Source organism: Choloepus didactylus, chromosome 6 (genome assembly GCF_015220235.1).
Source record: "Choloepus didactylus isolate mChoDid1 chromosome 6, mChoDid1.pri, whole genome shotgun sequence".
NCBI lineage: Eukaryota > Metazoa > Chordata > Mammalia > Pilosa > Megalonychidae > Choloepus > Choloepus didactylus.
This window is the reverse complement of record NC_051312.1, coordinates 111,728,775-111,754,073: the sequence shown is the minus strand read 5'-3', so window position 1 is coordinate 111,754,073 and position 25,299 is coordinate 111,728,775. Positions and strand designations below refer to the sequence as shown.

The following is a 25,299-nucleotide window of genomic DNA, read 5'->3' as shown; positions in this document are numbered from 1 at the left end:
CTAATATTAACTGGGTGCTTACTATGTGCCTAACAATGTTTTAAGCACTTTACACGTATCCAGTAATCTAATCTGTGAGGCTATTTGACAGATAAGGAAGTTGATGACCATCATGCCCTGGGTTACAGTGCAGGTAACTGGTAGTCAGAATTTGAATCCATGTCTGACTGGCTCTAAAGCAGCCTTCAAATACTCCATTCTCACCCCCAAAATAATTATTTTCAGCCCCACATTTGGTAACCTTTCACCCTATCATCTCCCATCCTTATCCTTCAAGCCTCCTTATAGTTTTTCTCCCTCTCTGTTCCTCCACGTCCTTTCCTTTCATTCTACTGCACGTCCTCTATTCCTATCCTCTCATTTTCCTTGACCTCCTACATTCCCGCGCTCTCAGATCCTTGTTTTTTCCTTCTCTCGAGACCCTCGTCTCTAGCATTCCTTATTCCTCACTCGTTTTCCCAAGGTTTCCCTTTCTCGCACAGGGTCCATATCCCTCCCGCCTCACGGGACGCTATCACCCCAAGAGCCTACACCTGGCTGTCACAGAGCCCTAAGGCCGCGCCGAGGAACGTAACGAACGTAGCACGTGCCGGCCAGTATCTAAGAAGCGCCGCGGGGTCCTCCAGCTCCCCGGTAGCCCCTGAGCGCGGTGCAGTCTGGGGAAACATGGCCGCTTCCGGTCTCCCTCTCGGGCTGGCGCTCGTCTAACAGCTGCCCCTGTCCGGCGTACTCCGCCCTCCGTTCCTCCCGCCCGGTCACCGCGGAGGTCGTTTCAGCCTTTCCCTTTTGCTGCCCTCGCCGCGCCATGGAGAAGAGCTCGAGTTGCGAGAGTCTTGGCTCTCAGCTGGCTGCGGCTGCACGGCCGCCCAGCGTGGATTCCCTGTCCAGGTAACCCGGACCCGGGCCCCGCCCCGCTTTTCATCCCAGGGAAATGGCGAGGGGCTGTAGATCGGCCGTATGGCGCCCCAACTCTCAGATGCCAGCTTTTGAAGATTGCGCCGGAATTTCTTTCCAGGGAGTTGGGAACCACTTATTCTCTCTGTTCTGGGCCATAGAGGCTGTGTAAAAGGTTAAAAATGCGCTGCTTCTTTACGGGCTCCTCTACCTTTCGTATTCCGATACAGTTTTCTCAGGCGTCGAGGTAGCCTCAGTTCATTACTTTCCCTTTCTCTTATTCTTTCTCAAATATTTTTTTTTTGTTTAGTCTTTCCCCTACTCTTTTTCTCGCCATTTCCTCCCTGCCTTTCTCATTCTTTACCCCTCTTTCCAGTCCCATCATCCAGTCTTTCTTCTTCCATATTTTATTTCTTTGGTTTTTGGTTTCTTGCCCAACCCTTTCTTCTCGTTCCTTTTCCTTCCTTCCTTTTCCCCCTTTTCCCTTCACTCTGATTCATTCTTCTCTTCCCAACTTTGTTTAAATGTGCTTCTCTTTTCTAAATCCCGCAGCTGAAAGTCAGTGTCTAGGAATCTTGAGTAGTCCTTACTACCGAGTGATGGGTTTAAGAACGCAAATTGAGTGATGGTTTTCTTCCTTCTGGGCTACCGGTTCTCCAGGTTGCCATTTCTCTTGTACCAGACGGAATTTTTATCCTGGAATTTTGAGGAGGACGTTAGTTTATGCAGTCCTGCAGAAAGCTTTTATGAATATTAGGTAGACATGTTTTGGATGCAGTCTTTTTCTTTGATTTTAAAATAGTCGTTTAAAATTTTTAGGGAGTGTTAGAAGACTTGTTATACAGCCATAATGAAAGCAGGCTCTTTTTCATTGAAAAGTAATCTAATTGTTATTATACGGCTGTCAGATACTAAACTGCCGTGTGAAGAATAATACAGTTTTCATTTTTTCCCTTGAATAAATTGAAGTTGCTGTTTTTTAATTCAATTTGGGCTCTGCTAAATATGGGCAGTGCTGCCATTTTTTTTTCCTGTGGGTATTAAGTACCTTCATGGGGAATCATTGGCTGATCCCATCATTCTAAGTAGATTCTCTTTGTAAGCAGTCATAGCCCCCTGCCCACCCCTTTTTTCAGAGTCCTTACCAAGCACACTGCAATTGTTGGTTTGTCTTCTCTGTTAGGCTATAAACTACTTAAGGCAAGGACATGTAATCATTTTCGTATCTCCAGCACTTATCATAGAATTGGCGGGTCATAGGTGCACAGTAAGTGGTATTTAAAATTTGTAGATTGAATTATCCAGGAGAGAAAGATTTTTTTGCATTTGGTTATGTATGTGATACATTTATTTCAAGTATTTTTAAAAATTCTGTATTTATTGCCATGAAATTTAGAAAGCCTAGTATTTACATGCTCAGCTGTAAAATCCCCCATTTAGAAAGCAGGTTGGAAAAATTAAGATTTTATGGGAAGGTTACAAATGACAACTATGGTTCAGAATAGAATATGAAGAAAGCAAATGAGGCAATCAGTGATCTCATCCAAGGGCAGAACCCTTAGAACCACCGGAGGCAGCATAATACATTAGAACTGGAGTACTGGAAGTCAGGAGGCTCAGCTTCTGAAGTCCCTGACTCAGCTAGCTATGTGGCCTGTATTACTTCACCTTTGTAGTCTACAGATTCCTCATCTTTTAAGATAAGGGGGTTGATGTAGAAAATCTGTAAGATCTTTGCAGTTCTGAAATTCTATCACTCTTCATCTTATTGAAATACTTATTAAGATGAATGCACTTACCAATGACTAAGCTATTTCCTTTACAAATAACCTTTGTTATAGATTTTTGAAATTAACAGTCAATAAGTGTTATCTAGTATTATTACAGACTAATGTACCTACTTGACTTTGTCACTTTAACATTTCCTAAAAAATATTAGGAAGCAGTTTTTTATTAAATGTTTATTTCCTAGAAAAAGAGGAAACCCAGCAACTTTAGGTAGATGCTTCTGTATGTATTTTTAACTTACTATTGAAAAGTTATGTAAATGACATGAATTTGAGAAAATTCAAAACTTTTTGAAATAACTTTGACTAAACTAGTCTCATTTTCTATGGACAAAAATATAAGTGTGACCCCTGTTTTCCACCGGGGAATGCCAGCTTTCCTTACTCTTCTCTGGAAGAGTGATAATATTTATTGAATGTCTCCTCTATAGAAGTTATCCCGCTAAATCTTTTCATAACTTTTATTTCATTAATCACCATACTCGTTTGTGGCACTCTTTAACACTGTAGAATAACTGCATCCTAAGCACTACTTAGAAAGGCTAGGTGACTATCACAGGTGATTCTAATACATGCTCAGGTTTGAGAACCATGGCTAAGTTCTCTAGATTGCTTTTACTTTTATTCTGTTAGCCTATGAAAAAGCAAAATATAAATGTTTAAACTGTATTGTCTGAGCCTTTTGCAGAAATGCCATCCTTAAATTGTAGTTCATTTTTATGCTTTCTGTTTTTATACAGTGACTGGATTAGGAAACTACCTTAAGAATTTGATTTGATATCTCCAGCAAAATAATGGTTAATTATACTGTTCAGTGTGTCCCAGAATGTCTTTTACACAGTAAATTGACATAAATTTTTGCTGAGTTTAGCTCCAAGAAAAATGTTTATATAAAAAATTATGTGTTTCCTGGTTGTTAGAAAATGAAAATTATGTAACTGCAGCTTTCCTTTCACCTTAGCAAAAAATGTCAGATTATAGCTGAAACTTGTAATCTACTCATCCCTAGTTTTTCCAAGTACTTAAATTAGATGAACTCAGTTTAAATATGTGTACTGTTTAAATGTGTATTTTTAAGTTGCTTTAAGCCCTCTGGGAAGTAGGAAGGATATAAATTTGAAAAATAATGCATTAGCCCGTATTGTTGATGCCCATTGTTTTTATTTTTTATTTTTTTTTAATGAAAGAAGTAGGTTTACAGAAAATTCATGCATAAAATACAGAGTTCCTATATACTACCCTATTATTAACATCTTTCATTAGTGTGGTACATTTGTTGCAATGCCCATTGTTTTTGAAAATGACACTATTGAAGTTGGATGAATGCTGTAGTTCATATAATGTGAACTATGTATGTCTGCAGTCATTTCAGAGTTGCTCTTGCTATTAGCTTTGCCTCCTAGATTATGATGGGCCTGCCTTTGATCACAAAAGAGCATTTCCATTCTTTATATGATACCCAGGCAGCAGTTTCTTAATCACCTATAGTTCTCACCTTGTATCCTTATAAAAAGTTGTTTTCCTTAGTGAGTTCTGCTTAGTATTGCCTGACTTCAGTGAACTGCTTAGCAGTTCTTGTATATTTTGCTATCGTTCATTCTTCATATGTGTCTAGCCCTGCAAAGAGAGTTCTAAAAAATAAAAAAATTCTCTTCAGCAAACAGTCTGGTTATATTCCATAATTTTGTTCTTGATGTAAGTGTAACATGTTAGAATACAGATAAAACAATGCTGTAGGCTAGATGTGACAGCTGTGGTAGGACTGAGCCTCAAAACTGTATTTATACAGCAGAATTTTACCCTGTGTTAGTATGCCTTCTTAGTCTGGTTTTTCATTATTCAGTTTGAATTTTCTGCTTGAGAGGGTTTCATTGATCACTTTTGACTATGCATAATCAAATGCTAAGATATCTAGTGGCTAATAGGTGTCAGTGAGTATTTGAATAAAGGAATGTTAACTAAATGATCACCACCTTTTTATATGTTGTTCTCACTCAAAGGATTAAAAAGGGTTTTCCTCTATTGAATTTGGCTTTACCAGTCGCAGTCTCCAGGTTCAAGCTGGTTATTCTTGAAACCTCTTGACATGCTTATCTGATTTTATAGACTTTGTTATCTTTTCTGGGCCCAGTTCTCTATATAATAATCTTGAAGATATTATGTCCCCTTCGCCTACCTGTTTTTCCAGCTGCTACTCTTGATTATTTTGGTCCATTTCTTTCTAACTTATCTTGTCATCATTTTATTTAATGTGTATTTCTTTCATTCTTCATATATACTCATGCTGTTATTATTACAGGCACCACTTGTTTGTCTTAGATAATTTTGGTTATATGAGTTGATTTCTAGTCCATGAGTTCTAAAAAATGCCCGTTGTTTTTATTTTTTATTTTTTAGCATCTTATTTTTACATTTAGCTTATGTAAAAAAAAAAAAAAATCAGAGAGGACCATCTATATACTCAAGTAGTCCCCAACCAACAGCATTTTAAAATTTCATGTGTTCTTCAGATTATCATTTGAAAGCAGCAAATCCTGTATTGTTTCCATGATTTTCTTCTTTTGCAGTTTTATTGAGATATATTCGCATACCATACAAACCATCTGAAGTGTATAATCACTGGCTCATAGTATCATCACATAGTTGAACATTCATCACCACAATCAATTTTAGAACATTTTCTTTACCACCTCCCCCCCAAAAAAAACCCAAAAAACAAAAAACATCCCGTACCCTTAACCCCTCACCCCCAATATTGATCCTTAGTGTTGGTGTGGTACATTTGTTACTGTTGATGAAAGAATATTAAAATGCTACTGTTAACTATAGTCCATAGATTGCAATAGGTGCATTTTCCCCATATAAAACTCTAACTCCTTGAACATTTGTTCTAGATCATGAAGGAACTTTTTATATTTGTGCTGTTAATCATAGTCATTGTACACCACAGGGTTCACTGTTATACAGTCCCATGTTTTAATCTCTAGCTTTCCTTCTCATGATATGTATGAGTCTAAACTTCCCGTTTAAATCATAATCACACACATAATTCAGTGTTGTTAATTACACTCACCATATTGTGGTACCATGACCTCTATCCATTTCCAAACATTTAAATTCAACCTAGCTGAAAATGCTGAATATATTCAGCACCCATTCCCCATTCTCGAGCCTCATTCTATCTTCTGGTAACCTGTATTCTAGATTTTATCTCTATGAGTTTACATATTATAATTAGTTCATATTAGTGAGATCATACAATATTTGTCCTTTTGTGTCTGACTTATTTCATTCAACATGTCTTCAGTGATCATCCGTGTTGTCACATGCTTTAGGACATCATTCTTATTGTTGAATAATATTCCATCGTATGTGTATACCATACTTTGTTTATCCATTTATCAGTTGATGGACACTTGGGTTGTTTCCATCTTTTGGCACTTGTGAATGATGCCTCTAGGAACATCAGTGTGCAAATGTTTGAACACGTCCCTGCTTTCAGTTCTTCTGGGTGTATACCTAGTAGCAGGATTGCCAGATCATATGGCAACTCTATAATTAGCTTCCTGAGGAACTGCCAGACCGTATTCCACAGTGGCTGCACCATTTTACATCCCCGCCAGCTTGAATAAGTGTTCCTATTCCTCCATATCCTCTCCAACACTTGTAGTTTTCTGTTTGTTTAATAGCCGCCATTCTAGTAGGTGTGAGATGATATCTCATTGTGGTTTTGATTTGCATTTCCCTAATAGCTAGTGAAGATGAGCATCTTCCCATGTGCTTTTTAGCCATTTGTATTTCCTCTTTGGAAAAATGTCCATTCATGTCTTTTGCCCATTTTTTAATTGGGCTGTTTGTCTTTTCATTGTTTTGTTGCAGGATTTCTTTATATATTCTGGTTGTCAAACCCTTATCAGATATGTGGTTTCCAAATATTTTCTCCCATTGAATCGGCTGCCTTTTCACAAAGTCCTTTGAAAATACAGAAGTATTCAATTTTGAGAGTTTCCATAATTTTTGATGATACTTATAGCCAGAAGAGGCCAAAGAGTTTCCAGTATTTCTAAAACACATTTTGTTGCAAGGTCTCATCTCTAGTTTTAGCCTCAAGGTCACTGTGAGATATGTCAGTAGGAAATGTGTACTTGGGTTGTTTTTTCCAGTAGAAGTGATGGATTTGTGTCCGTTCACACATTCTTACCCATTCCCCTTGTGATTCTTGGCATGCCTTCTGCGGCAGCTGGCCAAGATTAATGATAGAAACTATAGCTGTGGAACAAAGTGAAGCTAACATTGAAGCTTCAGTCTTGCCCTTATTAGCATCTTGCATCAGAAATTGAATATTGATGGACTAAAAATTGGTTATCTTTGATACCATTATTCTGGGACCCTAAAAGAACTTTTAAGTTCTGTTAGAGAAGACTCAACATTATTGTGAACTAATCTCTGATTATTGTCTGGATTTTTCAGAAGAAACATTTAAAGAGATTAGTTACTAATCAAAGGTATTCAGATTAGTACTGAAACTGAGATTGAGTCCTGTATACTTTTTCTGCTTTTCTCCTTATGCTATCATCAGTGATCTTCTAGTAATGTAGATCACTGGTTTTGAATGTGGTCCCCAAACCAGTAGCATTAGCATCCCTTGGAAATTTGTTTAAAACGCAAATTCTCAGGCACCACTTCAGACCCAACTGAATCAAAAACTCTGGGGGTGGGGCTGATAGTTTGTGTTTTGAAGAGCCCTACAGGTGATTCTGAAGCATGCTAAAGTTTGAGAACCATCGCCTTGCATCTTTTACTAGTTGGTGCCTAGTAATTCCGTCAACGGTTATTTGAAATGGTTTAAGTTAAGTTAGGTCTGTCTTGTTAGAGCTTTTATAAGCCTGTTACTTGGTAGCTTTTTTGTGAAAATGCTGACTGAAGTAGTGGAAGGTAAAAGTCATCTCTTGTAGATTTATTATATCTGATTTTTTGGAAATTTTCTGAGGCCTTGTGTGTTTCAGCCATCAGTAACATAAATCAGAAATACATGTTTTAGACTTTTTCTTAATAATGGAGCCTAGGCAAGATCCATGAGTGGTATCATGCATTTTTTAAAAAGTACTGTGAAGAAGAACTTCCAGGAGGCAATCAACTGAACTAGTAAAGTCTTGATTATGCCCAAAGGAAGGAAATAAGCTGGATACAGATGTCCAGAGAGCAGTATGTTTATTTTGGAAAGCTGCCAAGTTAATACTATTGTATTTGAAATCACTAGGGCCAAAGGTTACATGTGACTCAGGATTTGACCAGTTGAAGTCCTCCAGATTTTAGTGAGGAATACTTTCCCTTTTTAAGGAAATTGGTTTTGACCCTGTAGAACATATTTTTGTGCGTAGTATAATGTTAGTAAAATTGGTGGATAGAATTAAAAACTGTTAGAGAGGTGATAGGATAAGGAGTGATTTTTATAAACCTGCTTTCCATAGGAAATCAGTTTAAAAATGGAACTTTGAAAAAAGAAAATATTTGGTGTACAAAGTTATTAAAATAAAAGGGACAATGGGAGATGCCCTTTTAATGAAAATAACCTCAATTCCCTTTCCTATAGCTTTATTACAGAACTAATTGTGCTTACCCCTCCTAATGTGTTTCTATATATGTACCAATATTATCATCATGGTAGACCATTAATGAGCAAGCTTCCTCTTTCCCAACCCAAGTAAATAGGACCCATGAGCAGTAATCACTGATGAATTTTCTTTCTTTCAAAGACTCTTTTGAGAGTATGTGATGTGACTGACTCTTAGATTCTTTATATACATTTTTTTGTCTAGATTAAATAAGAGCAGATACTATGTTTAAATATAATTTAAAAGATAACTTAAAATATGTTTTAGTTTATATACTTCAAAAAAATCTAAATCCTGGTATTTGGAAAACCTTTTCTTATTTTATTTTTTAAACTTAAGGTTTAGGTTAAGCATCGTATAACAGAAAATCCAAACTAACAGTGGCTTAAAACAAGACATAATTTTATTTTTTCTCCACAGAAATCCTGGAGATAGTCAGTACATGTCTGGTATGATGGATCTGAAGTACTGAGGACATAGACTCTAGTTTAAGTCTCTTTCGTTCCTAAGATTACCTTATGAACCATAATTGCTGTTGAATCTCTAGCCATTGCGTATTCATTCCAGTCAAAAGGAAGGAGGAATTGAAGAAGAATATACCCCCTCTCTTTAAAGGAAACTTTTTTAGAAGTCATATATAGTTTTTAGCTTACATCCAGTTGGCCATACTAGCCACAGTGAAAGCTAGAATACGTAGTCTATTCTGGTGGGCATTGTACCATGCTAATAATGGGGAGTTTTGTCACTAAGGAATAAAGAGATAATGGGAACTGGAGATAATCTGCCAGTTAACTTCTCCCATGAAATACAAACAAATAATTTAAAATGGAGAAAGAAAATTTCCAGTTAAAGTCAGTAACACTTCATATATGCTAGAGAGACTCTTAGATTTGCAAATGCAGTGTACAAAATAGAAAATACACTAAAAGAGAGAGGTGATATATTTTAGCAGACCAAAAGAAAGAATTGTGTCTTGAAATACTCTAAACTCTAATTTTTAAAATTTTCTACTTTTTTGCATATTATCTTGGGCCACATTTTTATAATCCTAAGTTAGGACCATAAAATGAAAATGATAACATTTAATAACTGCTAGATCATTCAGTGAAGGGCAAATAGAAATCAAATGAAGAATTTTCAGCTGTGCTATCTTTTTTATTTCATTTGAAGAGCTCAAGAAATTGGATGGTAAAGTAGCAGTGGTGTTAAGGATGATGGCCTGCCATCATCTTCTTTAGTTTGGAGTATATTTTAAAGCCAAATATCCAGGTGTTTTATCTCACTCCTACCCCCCTCTTACCCCCCCCCCCCCCCCCCAGAATTTTGCATGAGGTTTTATTTAGGTATTTTCTCTCATTTCAGTTCTAAACGTATGGTCTCTTTAAGGGAAACAAAGCTGGTTATTTTAGGCCAGGCTAGTTTATGATTGCTTTTGTCAATATTTTCTGTTGGTTTTTATATCCTTGACCTAACATTTTCATTGAAATATGCATTCTTTTCAGCTAACTTAATATTGGTATTTTAGGCATATAATTTCAAACATAAGGAGTTTAATCATTTGGGAGTGAGTAGAGGAGGATGGATAGACCTCTTCTGGATTGATACAGCTTGTATTAATTGGACTTATGGGATTAATAGACATGAGTCATAACTATATCTCCCTTTTCAACAGAATTGCTTTTTTTTGTATTTTCTATTGTGAAATATAACATATGCAGAAAAGTGATAGATTCAAAGTACAGTTTGACAAGTAGTTATAGAGCAAATTTCAAAGTATAGTTTGACTTACAGTTCCACAATTTCAGATATTTCCTTCTGACTGTTTTAATACACTAGAAGCTAAAAAGAAATATTATATGATGATTCAGTAGTCATAATCATTTGTTGAATCCTGACTTCTCAGTTACAACTCCTTCCTCTCATATGATCATTCTCTCAATCTACAGGGATATTTGGTCAATGACCATTCTAACTTCATGTTGAAAGGGGTGTCAACATTATGGGGTAGGGGAGTGCCATTGGTTGATGTTCTGGGAGAAAGTTTCAGGCCTTATCTGGCATAGGGACGATCTGGAGAGTTTAAGTTTCTGAATAATAAACTTAATAAGTAAAACTTCTAGAGAGTCTTAAATAGAGCTGGGTTTTTTTAGGGTTTTCAGGAATACTGTTGGTTGGGGCTTGACATAACTGTGGGAATTTGCAATATCTGGTTGAAGCTTGCATAGGAGTAACTCCGAAATGACTTCTTGACTATATGTGAAATCTCTTAGCCACTGAAACCTCATTTTGTAACTTTTGTTTTCACCCTTTTGGTCAAGAAGGCATTGTCAATCCCATGATGCCAGGGCAAGGCTCATCCCTGGGAGTTATGTTCCATGTTGTCAGGGAGGCTTACACCCCTGGGAGTCATGTCCCATGTAGGGGGGAGGGTAATGAGTTAATTTGCAGAGTTGTTTTAGAGAGAGAGGCCACATCTGAGCAACAAAAGAGGTTTGTTGGGGGTGAATCTTAGGCATAGTTATAAGTAGGCTTAGCTTCGCCATTGGAGAGATAAGTTTCATAAGGGCAAGCCTCTAGATTGAGGGCTTGGCTTATTAAATTGGGAGCCCTATTGCTTAAGAGAATAGCAGGAATTTCCCAGGTGGGGAAGTTTAATAGTTCCACGTGTTTCCCTAGTCCCTCAAGGGAACTTTGAAAATACTTTTTTATTTTCTGCCCAAAATATTCTGGGATGTATTGGGGTATTACATAAGACTACAGAATAACAGGATTTCTTTCCCTATTCTAGGTTCCATGTAATTATGTTATTTAACTAAACTGACCAGAAAGGTTAAATTAGATAGCATGCAACAGAAAATATAAATTGTGTACCAAATAAACCTCTCTTCCTTTGGTCTCACATGGAATTTGGAGTTTTAAAATACAATCAGTCATTCTTTACCGTGTATTCTAATTTACCTTAGTCTTAACCATGTCCGTTTCATTCTTATCTCTAATGTAGTCTGATCTCTTTTACTTCTTTAACTGTTACTGTATGGAGTAATGCGGACTTTCAGAGCTGCAGAACCTCAAAGGACTTTGCAAATACTTTTTTATTATCTGCCTAAAATACTCTGGAATGTATCAGGGTTTTACTTTAAGCTATACGGAATCACCTGTTCTCATTCTGTATTCTGGGTGCCATCTATTTAGGCTGTTTAATTAACCTGGCCAGAGAGGTTAAGTTAGATAGTGTGTTACAGAAAATTTAAATTTGGGCAAAATAAACATCTATTCTTTTGGTCCCACCCAGAAGTTGAAATTTTAAAAGACAGACAATATCATCCTTAACCCTGTATAACAGAATTGATTTTAATGATAGCAGCAGGTGAACAATTGTTCAAGTAGGGCTTTTGTTGGGGAATAACTTTGCCTGATGATGGTCTATGCCTTAATTTTTGTGAGCTGAGCCAAGATGTCCAGCAAAGGTCACAAATAAAACTTCATATGATACTGATGTCTTCTGTTATTGATATTGGGCAACATTCTTCCATTATAATCAAAGGCAGTACCTAAAAATAGAAACACCTGAGATAAGAGTGACTATCATATATATGGGGGTCCTGTATTGGAGTTTTGCTTTTCAAGTGGTAGGTTGTTGTAATAGTAAATTAACAGTATTAATATTAATAAAAATAACAATATTATAAACAATAGCATTTCATGTGTAGTGAGTGTTTGCTATGTGCTGGTATGGTGCTTAATCCCGCATATGCATTTTCTTATATAATTGTCACCACAGCCATGTACAGTAGTAAGTATTATTGTTTCCATTTTACACACAAGGAAACTGAAGATTAGAGAGAGCAGTTTGACATTTGAACCCAGGTCTGTTTGACTTCAGAGTGTATGCTGTAAAGAACTGATCATGCCTGAAAAATGGCACTGCAGATCCAGACCAAAGAAGTCCTATTACAGGTTGATTGAGTGGTAGGGATAAGAACCTGACTTTCCTTGGCCAGCTGTCCTGCTAAGCTGGAAAGGGCTAAGAAAGATAATACATTATTAAGTTGAGAGTGTTTCTCTATGGAGATGATTTTCTCTTGCTTTGAATGTTTTATTCTTCTGACAGAAGGAAGGATGATTTTTTTCTTTGCCTAATTATTAAGAAGGTAGTATCATTTTCATGAAAAAACGATACAGTTTTACCTTTTGAAGATCAGATAAATTGTGAAGGAAGTAAACATGATTCCAGAGGCCCCTCCCCCCACCCACTTACCCTTCCCATAGGCTTTACAGAATAATTTAGTATAATTTATTGTAGGGTTCCTTAAATATCTGAATTCCCCTAAGTTCCTTTGTGTTTGTTTACAGTTAATGTGTTAAGAGCCATTGACATTTGAAGATCATCAGAAGTGAAGATAAAACATCTCAAAAATTATAATGTAAGTGAATGGGAAACATGGAAATAAAAACGGACAAAAGTTAATATTGCCAACAGTATTTCTGGAAATCCATATATTATTCCTAATGAAATTTAAGTATATGAGTGATCAGTGATTTCAAACTTCAGTCCTAATTCCAAGTCCCAGTCCTTAAAATTCTGTGTTCTCCTCTACCTGGGGGTAGCATTCATGAAGTTTTCTTCATCTGATAATTTTCCATTAGAATTCTTTTGGTTTCAACTTACCACTTTTTTCCTTTTCTGCCTTAATATTTTGCAGTTTGGCTTGGGAAGAAGGTGACAAATGATCGTGTTCTATTTAAAATTGTATAGAGACTAAGGTCTTCTCTTTCCAGCTGCTGATGTACATTATATATTTTAACCAGTTTTAATTTTACTACCTTTTATATGTCTCTTACAAAAAATACGCTCAGTTAGCTAGTTAGCCTTCTTCCTTCCTCACATCCTCACCTCCTTCCTTTCTTCCCTCCCTGTCTCCCTCCTTTCCTTCCTCAAATATTTGTTTCAAATTTTAAATATTTGTTTAGCATCAACTCCACCCTGCACATTATGCTATATCCTGAATTCCTAAGAGCTTGGTGCTGAGACCAGTTATATCATCTGTTTTTATACCATTAGGGACATTAGAGATCATCTAATTAGTGTTTTCTCAACTGTGTCTGAGGACCACTTCAGTAACTGGTGGTGCTTGGTGAGAATTGAGCTTCCTAGGTCCCAGCCCAGACATTCTGAATCACTGGGAGTGGGCCCAAGAATCTACTTAAAGTTTGAGAACCACTGATCTGGATGCTTTTCAGATTCTAGTCTGCTCCATAAGTTTACACATGAGGGAACTGACCTAAAGAAGTTCTCATTCAAAGACATATTGTTAGAAGGCCAGGAAAGGTTGTTTTTGTTTCCACCAAGATCACGGAGCTATTTAGTACCAGAGCTGGTCTCCTGACCCCCAGTTCTAGACTTTACCAAGTCACTTCATGATTTTTGTTAGGCTAGACAGCCTTACTATGTTTCATGTCTGTAGACCCCTCTCCTGATACCATATATAAAATCATAACCAATTCATTACAGGTCCTGGAAAAAATATCTAAAAGCACGTATGGGTTATGTGTGTGAAGAACATGTACTGTTTCTTCAACTTTTAGTCAGATATGTGACAAATTCTGATTTTGAAATCACTGGTGGGCTGAAGGGGAAACTGGTAGTCCAGGTAGAAGAAAAAACATGTTTTGCTTTGCCTTGTTTTGTTTCCACAGCTCTCTGCCTACCTGAAATTTAAGCTTTATGATTCAGAAAAGCATAATCTGGTTTTATTTTTGAATGACTGTAGCTAGAATAGTATTTTTAAAATAGTTACTTGATAAACTCTACTATGAATAGTTTCCTGTTTAAAGTTGGGCTTTTCCTTTGGATTCTGTGAAGTATACCTTTAGGGAGTGATTGTATTCACTTTGTATACAATCTGATATTTTATATACTGAGCCAGAGGGCTTAAATAGTTGAAGTTATTTTACATTTATAATACCACATAGTGATAACTGATACTCACAATGTTCTGAAGGACTGAGATTCTAAAGTATTTTCAAAACTAAAAGAGTTTGAATTAATTTTAGTATGATTTTAGTATTGTGTGTATTTTATATTGTATTATATATATTATATTGATAGTTACTGAATTTTAACCCTACATTATTAAATGTAACTCTCCTCATTTATTTGAAATATTGTGCAGTTCTCAAATTACTAGTACATTTGACCATAAAATGTTATTACCCATTTTTTTCTGGATATTTTGGGCCACATTTTAAATTATAATAATTTAATAAATGATATCCTTAAATAGCATATTCATTTCTCATAAGCTTGTTTTATTTTGTGATTATATATTTTCTTTTAAATGCTTTTCTTGTTCTTTTTGTAACCATAGACTCAGAATCATAAAGATAATAGCTCTGTTAAGGAATCTCAGCTGTTATGTTGGCTAATTACCTCTTTTTTTTATGTTGGGACACTAAGGTTAAGGAACTTGCCAGCAGTTGGAAGTTTTAGGAATGTTAAACTTGTGAATAAACAATGACAGTTATTATAATTCTATGATGGTTTTTGTGAACTGCTTTGAAACTGTGAAGTGCCACACAAATGTAAATTTTATTATTACTGCTGTGATATGTCCATTGAGGTTCCTTAGGATTTAATTGAGAATGCTTACTGTTGTTTAATTTAAAATCAGAAAAAAGTACATTTACTTGTCACTTGGTATGTTTTCTCATTTCTTTGTGCTCAGATTTTATTGTAGTCTCTAAGTACATGGTACTAAAATAGATACAGATTACCTAAAATTTCTCTTTGACTGCACTAGTCCAGATTGCCACTCTGTGTAATTACATGAAATACTCAGCATAGTATGTCTATGTTGGAAGACTTTGTCAATAATTTTCTGTCGAAGAAAATGGTGAATGATTGAATCTGAGTGTTCAGTATTATTCCTCAATGTAATCAATGGGGATAATGGTAATGTTGACATATTTTGGTGTACTTTTTAGTTACAAACCTGTTTTACTTATGTCATCTCAGTTTTTTCTCAGTCCTGTGAGGGAGGTGGGTGTTATAGGGCCTTGCTGGATAGATGAGTAACTGAGACCCAGATAGTTGACACAGTTGTTCAGGGTCCCCTGCTTATAGGAGATGAAACTGGAATTCAGAATTTGTTTCTATATGCCATGCTGTTTCTGCTGCCCAGTATAGATCATAGTATGGAAGTGTTAAAAGTTTTATGGGGTATGCATTTTGTTATTTGGAAGAAATTCTAACTACTGGAAAATTGATGATAATTCCAACTTGTCCACCCAGCCTAATTATTTAGTACATACTTCTCTTTAGAAGATTGACTCCTTCTGCTACTCTTAAGATACTTAAAAGAGATGCAGGTATGTTTTGGATAAAGGATATATTCTCAGCATGGCTACCATCATGTGGTACCTTGGTTCCTTTATCTTGAAAAAGAGAAAAATGATACCTGCTCTCCTACCTTTAAAAGATTGTTGTGAAGCTCAAATACAATAATTGATGATAATGATGACAATAATAAAAATTTTCGTAATAGTTATCCCCTATGTCGTGTTTAGTATGTGCTAGGCTCTGTTTTAAGTGTTTTACATATTTTCATATAATCCTCATGACAGTCCTGCCAGCTCTAAGAATTATCATCACCCCCATTTTATGAATGAGGAAAATGAGCCAGAGAGAGGAAAATGAGCCACAGAGAGGATAGGTAACTTTCTTAGGTCACACAACTGGTAGGTGGTGGAACCAGAATTCAGGAACAGGCAGTCTAGCCTGAGAGTTGGTAATATGTATGGAATAAAATGTGTATGATGGCACTTTGACATTTGTGAAGCATTTGACAATGCTAATGTAAAGTATTGTTATTTGAAAACTTTAAAAAAATAGATGTTCATCCTCGTCGTGCAGATAGAAAAGCAGGAAAAGACAACAGCAAGCAAGGAAAAAACACCTCTCTGTTGTTTATGCTTTCTAACAGTCAGCTAATCTGGTAAATAAGAAACAGTGTTCAGTATTACGGATGGAAGCCCATGGCAGGTATGACGCATGGAGTGATGCCAGCACATTAGATTTTTGATTTCATATCTTTGAGTTAGAGAGAGAAAGAGACTTTTCTTTTCCTACTAAATGTTCTAACTCAGTGTCTGGAAATAACACTTGTGTTAACTTCCCTTATATAACTTTGAAACTTATGCAAAATATTATGTCATTAGACTGAAAGGGTAGTGACAGATTAATAATAATAATTAGTTTTGCTCTGTCTTGCATAAACAAAAACAGATCTATCTACATGGCCCACAGAATGGTTATGTAACATTCTGATTTTAATAATGAATTCATATTTGCATTGTGCGGTGAGAAAATTGCGTGAGATCATTTATCAAGACATGAATTCTCTGTGTGTTCTCTATAATTGTGCTAAAAGAACAGACATTGATTGAATGGATCAACTCCCCTTTTTTAGTGTTTCTGTCCTTATACTTAATTTGGGATGGAAGTGTTTGTTTCTAAAAGGAAATGCAGCTTCCAGGTATTGTTCTTTGAGCTATAATAATCTGACCAGTTTTCAGACTAGTGAGATATTTCTTTCAGCTAACCTGATAAACAAAGAACTTTTTCCTTCTAGGCTACTTATAAAGCCCTAAGTTTTAACTTCTACTAATTATCATCTGAGCTTGAATCAGATTTTTGAAGGGATTCTGAGATGCCCCTTTAAGGAGCTGCTGGGGGTGTTAGTATTGGTACTGGGACTCAAGGTCCCTCAATGTCCTCAAATCCTTACCCCAGAGCCCCATGGATGCACTCATTTCTGCTAGAATACTTTGGCTTTTATCTGTTGTATTTATTTACATTTCTGATAAGATCTTCTTTGAAGAAATGATTCTCTGAAGAAAACAAAGACTTATGCAAACCATTTTCCATACAACCTGTGTTTTCAGATTTGCTGCTGCATTATAAAATAACATCCTGATTTTTAGTTTGGGAAATACAGTTGATAGACCTGGAAATAAAATAAAACAAATTAAAGTGTATCCAGGGTCATGTGTACCTTAGAATCTTGGGATGTTCCAAACCAAGTGCCAACATGTGCCTGTTTGAAGGCTGTCCCAAAGCTCAAATCCCCTTTGTTTCTCTGAAGAAGACAAATGAAATCTCTTATTTCTGTCAATCAGATGCTATGATAATAAGGCCATTTATGCCATCTCATTTATCCTGTACATTTATTAAGTTAAAAAACACAGGGCATTGCTTTTTAAAAATAATTATATTCTGTAAATAAATTTGTCTTTGGGGTTGTATTTCTCTTTTGGGGATCCTGCAAATATTCTGACAGTAAGTCTTTTGTGTCCAAAATACTTTATAAACACTGCAGGCCTTTTATTATTTTTAAAAAATAAAATCTACAACAGAATGACTAATTGAATGTGAACCGTGCTTATGACACTAGTCCATTGTGTTAGTATTGAGAGCAAAATTTGCATTCCTAGAAAAGCTTGTTTACAATCAAAATATAGAATGCATTCTTTAATGTTCTTGAGCAAATGCTTATATATGTGCTTAGGACATTACTTACAGGAAAATGCTTTTTATAAAGAACCCTTTCTTTCCATGGAATACTGAAGTAAAATTGAATTGGCAGTAGGAGAGACAGCGTTTAAATAAGGCAAGTGGTTTAGATCTTATTGTAATAACCAGAGCTAAAAATCTACGGGAAAGCAAAAGATACACAACTCTCAAATCCTCTGGAGTCATTTGTTTACTAGGATATATGAAAAGATAATTGACTTGTTTTCCAGGTATTTTGAATTAAGAATATATAATGCTGTTCTTTGTTTATCCTGCATCTTTACCTTTCAGAAGTTTTTATTTTTGTAAGAAATGTTTTTATTGGATTTTGCGATACTAGATCAGGAGAATGAAAAGGTATATAATTATATTTATGGTAGCTGTTAATGCTTGGATTTTATTTTTTGTTCATTATTGTGAAGTGCCTTCAAGTATCAGTGTGATTGACAATCAAGTAGTGGTAATTCTATTAACAGTCCAGCAATCCATGAACAAGCCAGCAAATTAGTATAGGTGGAAAAAAGGTCATGCTTTGCTAAAGGTTATGCTGAAAAATAGTGGTGGTGGAATTGGTTTTGTGAATAAAATTTGGGTCATTCTTCTGCTTGAATATAGCAGAAGTTATGTGTGTGTGTATATATATGTGTATGTGTATTATATATAAAAGTAGTATAATATGTATATATAAGTACATACATACTTATTTGTTTTTTTCCCTCTAATGTTTATGCTTTTTGTTAAGTGGTTAATCAGTTAATTAAAACTTTATTTTTTAAAGTTGAAAAATTTGTGTATTTAGTTTTCTTAGTGCAAATGATTTTATTGTTCAAATCTGATTAAAAAGTACTTTTATGGCCAAGTGTTTTGCCTCATTTTAATTTAATTAGTAGACTCCTTCTTAGAAAGAGACCTTTATTTCTTATTTCTTCCTACTGTAATACCTTCTAAAAGAGGATGCTATTTTATTTTCATGGTGCTATTTGTTGACCACTTTCTACCGGCTAACTGTTAGCACCGAACTTTCCATAGATCATCTTCTTTGAACCTTTTTACAATTTTATAAGGTATCGTCCTCATTTCAGACATACAGTAAGAAATTCAATTGAGTAACTTGCCTGAGTTATTTGGTAAGTGATGGAACTGAGTCTGTGTGACTCTGAAGCCCATGTTTTTAACCACTAAGCTCTTGGCTGCATTTTCTGTTCTCTTCGGACTTTCCATTGCAGCCTTTCTCACACTGTATTATTTTTATGAGGTACTACATATCTGGCATTCATTAGACTGTAAGTCTCTTAATGCACTGAATGTGTTTTCAACTCTCTTCTAGTGCATTGTGATGTCAGTAAATGTTTGTGAAAGGGAGGGGAGGGTAAGAAAAAGATTTAGGAGGTCCCTGCTCCCCAAATGGGGGGGAAGACTGGGAAAAGTCAGAGGGAAGGTGGCTAAGAGGCCTTTAGTTTGAGGTGGAAGGTCTTTGTTTCCATCTTTTAAAGGAAGCTGAGGAAGTGCTTTGCAGCATGGGAATATTTGGGAGTGATAAGTGAACATCCTGCCATCTGGAGACAGGTTCTCTACCATCATAGCATTAACAGATCCAGTAGTATTGAGAAAAGGAGTACTTCTAAAATAGGTACCAAAATTTGTTTGTTTATGCATAGTTTTCTTAATTTACAAGTATTTACCCTCATTAATACTCAAGCATAACTAAAAAATCCCAAATCTAAATAAAACAAAAAATAGAAAAATGGAGAGTGGTTTCTTATTTAATGATGCTACTTTGAAAAGCATTTAGAGGAGTAATCCCTCTCACTCCCCCTGACCCCCCATTATTAGTTTGTATAACTGTTAAACTGTATGCTACACTTTGAAACAGTAGAGCTCTTGAGACCAAAAGGGTAGAGCATTGCTCTTAGAAACAGTGTAGCAAAGGAAAAAGACATTCTGTTATAATAACAGCTAACCAATAAATGTGTGGAAATGACTAAGAGTCAGATGATGGTATTTCTGTTTTGATCTTGTGGTGGCAAGAAAACTCTGTCACTCTTGCTGAGATAGGGCAGGCTTGTGTTTATGTGTATTCATTTGGTTATTTTTTGGATCCAGAGGTTAACATTTTAATAATATTGGCTTGATTCTTTTAAATTAGAATAAAGAGAATAATATAGTTTAAGGTGGAATGAGTAAGTAAAAGAGAGGCAAAGTTTAGTAAGAGTGATTTCCCATTTACAAGGGCCATGGTTCTGTGAATTTGTATTTGTGAATGTAAATAGTTTGCATTTTCATATAATTTTTATCTGTGCTTCCTAAGGGTTGATAATAAATCAGGATTTAGTACATTAGAATACTTTTAGTAGAATATAATTACAGTTTTTTTTGAAGAGGTATTTTGAGCCTCTAGGGTAAAGGAGTTGATATAAACATGAATAAGTATATATGTATAAAGTATAATTGGTATTATTAGCGAGAACAGTCAAGGGTGCTGGTTATACTGTGATCAGATTTGTTGCTTTGAAAAATATTCTCTTTAGAATAACTTTGTTAATTTACAATATGTGTGTTTTGTTTGTAAATATTTTTTGACATAGCATTCTTGACTTAGCTGGATAAAGATGCTTTTGAGGGGAGGGATTATGTATTATAATTGTTTTTGTTTCAAAGTACATTTAACTCACCATTTTTCTGAATCTTATTACTTGAAGATTATCCAGGGCCTGGAAAATTTCTATTTATTTTTGATTTAGATATGTGAGCCATGTCAGTACTATTTTGCAGATCCATTAAAGGATTTCTAGGAGCAGAATGGAATCATGATTATAATTTATTAAGAACTATTCTGGTGAAACGTTTGGGCAGAAAAAGTACCCATATAATTGGGGATGAGGAACAAATTTCCATGATGCTACACGTGTGAGAGACCTTTCTGTGGGGAAAGTTTATGCAGGAAAACTAGGAAACAACGTTGAAGGATGAGTCTTTGAATCACATTTTCAAATGAAACAATTGTGTGTGTGTGTGTGTGTGTGTGTGTGTGTGTAGGGTTGGAGCGGCATTTTGGCTATCAAGAAGTGAAAGGGATATTAAAAGTGGCAAAATCCAGGATAATTAATATTTCCAATATTTAGAACTGTAATTCTTCAATTCATCTGTAGTACTAGGACTTTATGTCTGTGCTCTGAATCATGAAATCTTAAATTTGAACTTCGAGAGCATCTTATATAGCAACTCCAGCTCTCAAATCTCCTTATGGCCATTGATAGAAGTCAACATTGACAAGGCCCTTACTTCGTCAACACTTCCTGCTTCATTTTAGGAACCACTCTCATAATGAAAATACATCTTTTAGGATATAGAAAATGAATCTTTATTTATGTAGCCTTTCAGTTAAATGGATTATGGATATTGGAGAATGACTGTTTAGTTGGAAAACATTGGGAAAAAATCTGTTTTTTGGGAATGGGTGGAATCTAGTGATTAATGCAGAACTATAGAATGGCCTTGATTTGATTTGAAGAGTAACATAATTATTTTAATCTTGACTATTTGAAATTATTACAGAATTAAGCATCATTTAAAAAAAGTATATTTGGACCATGAACCCATGAATTTTTATGTCGTTACATTTTTGTTCTCAAATACCATCCAATTTGGCTTTTGTCAAAAATAAGGTGATATGATTTCTTTTGACATTTTGTGACTTTTCCACAAGTCTTCTTTGCAATGAAAGATTTGATTTTCTGAATTATTTCTTCATTTTATGGGTTTTCCCTATAAATCAGCTATCCCTCTAAATTACCTTAATGTGAATAGATCTGGCCTCCCATTTTGTTGCTGTTATTTTTAATATAATGGATATATTATAAATACTAATCTCTAAAAGAGTTCTGACTTTTAAATAAGATGCCATGGTAAACAGGCTTTACTGAGTTTGTGCCTTTTACTAAACTAGAAAACATAAACTTACTTAAAAACATTAACAAAGCACCAATTAAAAATAACTATGAATTAAAGATGAATGTGCTGAGGGGGACCTGCATCCAGGAGGAATGGCATTAATCTATAAAGTCTTCCTGAGAAGATACCTTTTGTGTCTTAGCTCCGTAAGTGTTTGTTTTTTGCCCTAAATGTAAGTCTTAAGCATTTTAGTGGTAACATTATTTTCCACTTTTACACATTGTCAGTTGCAGGATGCTGTCTACCCCCATCCCCCTTTTTAGCAGTGATTTTTATCTGTAAAAGACTCTTATAGTTTATACAGCATTATAACAGCATTTTCCCTTGGACTTTATAACCACCAGTGAGATAAGTAGAGCAGGTATTATTGTTCCTATTTTGCGGTATGAAATTGGAGGGGCTAAATAGCTGTCCATGATTTATAAGACCTGATTTTTCTTTTTCTTCTTGTAACTTCAACTTATATGCCTAGTTTTTGTCCCCTTGAGGCAATATCCCTACCATTGAGAGTGCAAGGTCTAGACACTGGGAATATAGACGTGAACAAAACACACAAAACCTCAAATCCTCAAAGCTCTTATATTTTAAGGGAAGTGTCAGCGACCAGAGAGTAAATAAATGAAACAAAAAGTTTATCAAAGGACAGTAAGTATTCTGGGAGAAATAATAAAGGGTGTAGATTTTGAGCTATTTGCAATTTTAAATCAAATAGTCAGGGAAGATGTCACTAAGAAGCTGGCATTTGGGGGAAAAAAAAAAAGTGAAGGAAGTGAAAGGGAAAATATGGGGCAGTTTAGGAGGAAAGAGGTATAGGCAGACATAATGGAAGGTATAAAGGTCCTGAAGTCAGAATTTGCCTGATGTGTTTGAGGAACAGCAAGGAGGACTGTGTGGCTAAAGTATAAGGGAGCAAGAGGGAGAATAGTAGATGAGGTCAGGGAGGGTGGAGGTGGGAGGCAGACTGTGAAGGTTTTGTAGGCTGTTTTAAGGACTTCAGCTTTTATTCTGAGTAACATGAGAAGGCATTGAAAGGTTTTGAGCAGAGGAGTGACTATGATCAGGTGTTGTAAAAGGATCACTCTGGCTGCTGTGTTGAGAATATACCGGGGAGCAGAAGCAAGGAGACTGGTTTATAGGCAGTTGAAATCATCCAGAGGGAAGTTGATTGTAGAAATGATGATGATAGCAGAAGAGGAGAGAAGTGATTGAATGTTGGACATGTTTTGAAGGTACAGCCAACAGGATTTCCTGACTGGTTGTATGTGTTATGTAGTAGAGAGAAGAGTCAAAAATGACTTCAGAGTCTTTGGGCCAAGAAAGAAGGATAGAATTATCATTTGCTAAGATGGGGAAGGCTGTTGTTGGACCTGATTTCAGAGAGAAAAGCAGGAGTTTGGTTTTGGGTGTATTGGATGTCCATGTGGAGATGTTAAATAAATAGGTTGTTGGAATCAGGAGTTTAAGAGAGAAATCTGGGATAGAGCTATATATTTGGGTCTATCAACTTAGAGATGTTATATTTAAAGCTGATATTCTGGATGAGAATATTAAGGAGGGGAGGTGTACGTCAAGAAGTTAAAAGGTACAAGGGCTAAAAGTTGAGGTTGAGAAGGTAAGAAGAAATCATTACTGGAGACCTGAGAGAAGAAGTGGCTAGTGAGATAGGAGAAAAACCCTAAGAATCAAGTACTGAAAGTGTTTCAAGAAGGAGGGAGTGGTCAACTATTTTAAATGCTATTGCTAGATGAGGACTAAGTATTGAAAGTGGGATTTAACAAAGTGGAGGTTATTGATGACCTTGGCAAGACCAATTTTCTTGGTATGATGGAACCAAAAGCTTGATTGAAATGGGTTCAAGAGAGAATGAGAGAAGAGGAATTGGAAGCAGTGAGTACAGACGTCTCTTTCAAGGAGTTTTGCTGTAAAGAAGCTTATAGAAATGAACTAGTGTCTAGAAAGTTTACATGGAGAGAAGTAATAGCATGTTTTCATGCTGGTAGGAATGACTGAGTAGAGAGGGAGATTTTTTATGATGTAGGAGCCAAAGGGAAGAATTGCTGTAGAGATTTTCTTGAGTAGGCAATAGTGGATGGGATCAAATTGTTGGACCAGCTTTAGATAAGAGAATGGCTGATTTCTCCATAGTGAGAGAAGGGAAGGCAGAGTAAATGTGTACAAATGCCCATAGGCCATAGTTTGGGGATCTTGTGGAAGATCTTTATTGATTGCTTCTATTTTTTACCAGTGAAATAGGAAGATAGGTCATCTTCTAAGATTCAGGATGGAGAAGGTTGATGGAAGGTGAAGAAAGATATGAAATAGTTGTTGTGATGTATTATCTCCCCCAAGATGCCATGTTCTTTGAGGCAATCTTGTGGTGGCAGACATATTAGTGTTGATTAGATTGGAACCTATTTATTGGGTGTTTCCATGGAGATGTGATTCAGTCAACTGTGGGCAAGACCTTTCATTGGATAATTTCCATGGAGTGTTACCCTATTCATTCAGGGTGGGTCTTAATTAAATCACCAGTGTCATATAAAAGAACTGACAAACAGAAGGAACTCAGAGCAGCTTAGAGAGACATTTTGAAGACAGCCGTTTAAAGCTGATGCTGACATTTTGGAGAATGCCATTTTGACACCCAACCTGGGAGCAAGCAGACGCCAGCCATGTGCCTTCCCACCTAACAGAGATTTTCTGGATGCCAATGGCCTTTCTCCAGTGAAGGTACCCTATTGTTGATGACTCACCTTGGATACTTTATGGCCTTAAGACTGTAACTTTGTAACCAAATAAAACCCCTTTATAAAAGCCAATCCGTTCCTGGTGTTTTGCAAAACAGCAGCATTAGCAAACTAGAACAGTTGTCTAAAAGGGTGGCAGAGTGTATGGACCTAGAGAAATGTAGTCTGATTGTTGAGCAGTGTTAAGAGCTGAGTTGAATGGTCATGAATTCAAAGTGAATCCAGATAGTAAGATTGTATGTTTTTCTTTAGACTCATTCAACTGTATGGGTGCAGGTCTGGAGTAGGCAGAAAGTTGGTTTTAACCAGCATTTGAATGTTGCCAGCTAAGTACCATGAAGCAAGCAAGAGCAAGGGAGTGATTATATACTGAAGGACCATTTAACCAGATTAGCAAAGAGGGGTGAAGACCTGAAATAGAGTCAATGAAAGGTGGTAGGAACAGTGGAAGTCTTGATAGGATTGAGCAATTAAAGGTGCTGCCTGGGGTACTAGAGAGAATGAGCTGTTGGTCTAAGCACTGGTATTACCCTAAGCACTGGCATTACCAGGTAATTGGTAATGCCAGTGCTTAGGGTTTGGTCATAGAGAAGAATGGCCGAGGTAAAGCAGAAGACACAATATTGTAGGAATGGAGGTCAAAGAACTGAGAAGACAGGATGTTGGAATGCTCATTTGTATGGATATTGAAATCAATAACAATTAAGGCAGTTGTGGTATTGGAAAGAACAATG

At 35.9% G+C, this 25,299-nt stretch overlaps 1 protein-coding gene across 3 annotated transcripts in view; it reads left to right on the top strand.

The window, feature by feature from the left end:
• Nucleotides 1-552: 552 nt before the first annotated feature.
• MTMR2 (myotubularin related protein 2) overlaps nt 553-25,299 on the top strand; it is a 143,365-nt gene continuing 118,618 nt past the window's right edge. The window contains exons 1-2 of one of the 3 annotated variants that reach the window (XM_037841181.1): nt 554-888; nt 12,650-12,720. Coding sequence is in view for 1 of the 3 variants with exons in the window: in XM_037841180.1 (XP_037697108.1) it covers nt 806-888 (83 nt within the window). In the remaining 2 variants the exon portion in view is untranslated. Of the gene's footprint in view, nt 889-1,044; nt 1,070-12,649; nt 12,721-25,299 lie in introns of those variants that run through there. The other 2 variants (XM_037841182.1, XM_037841180.1) reach the window with 2 other exon arrangements.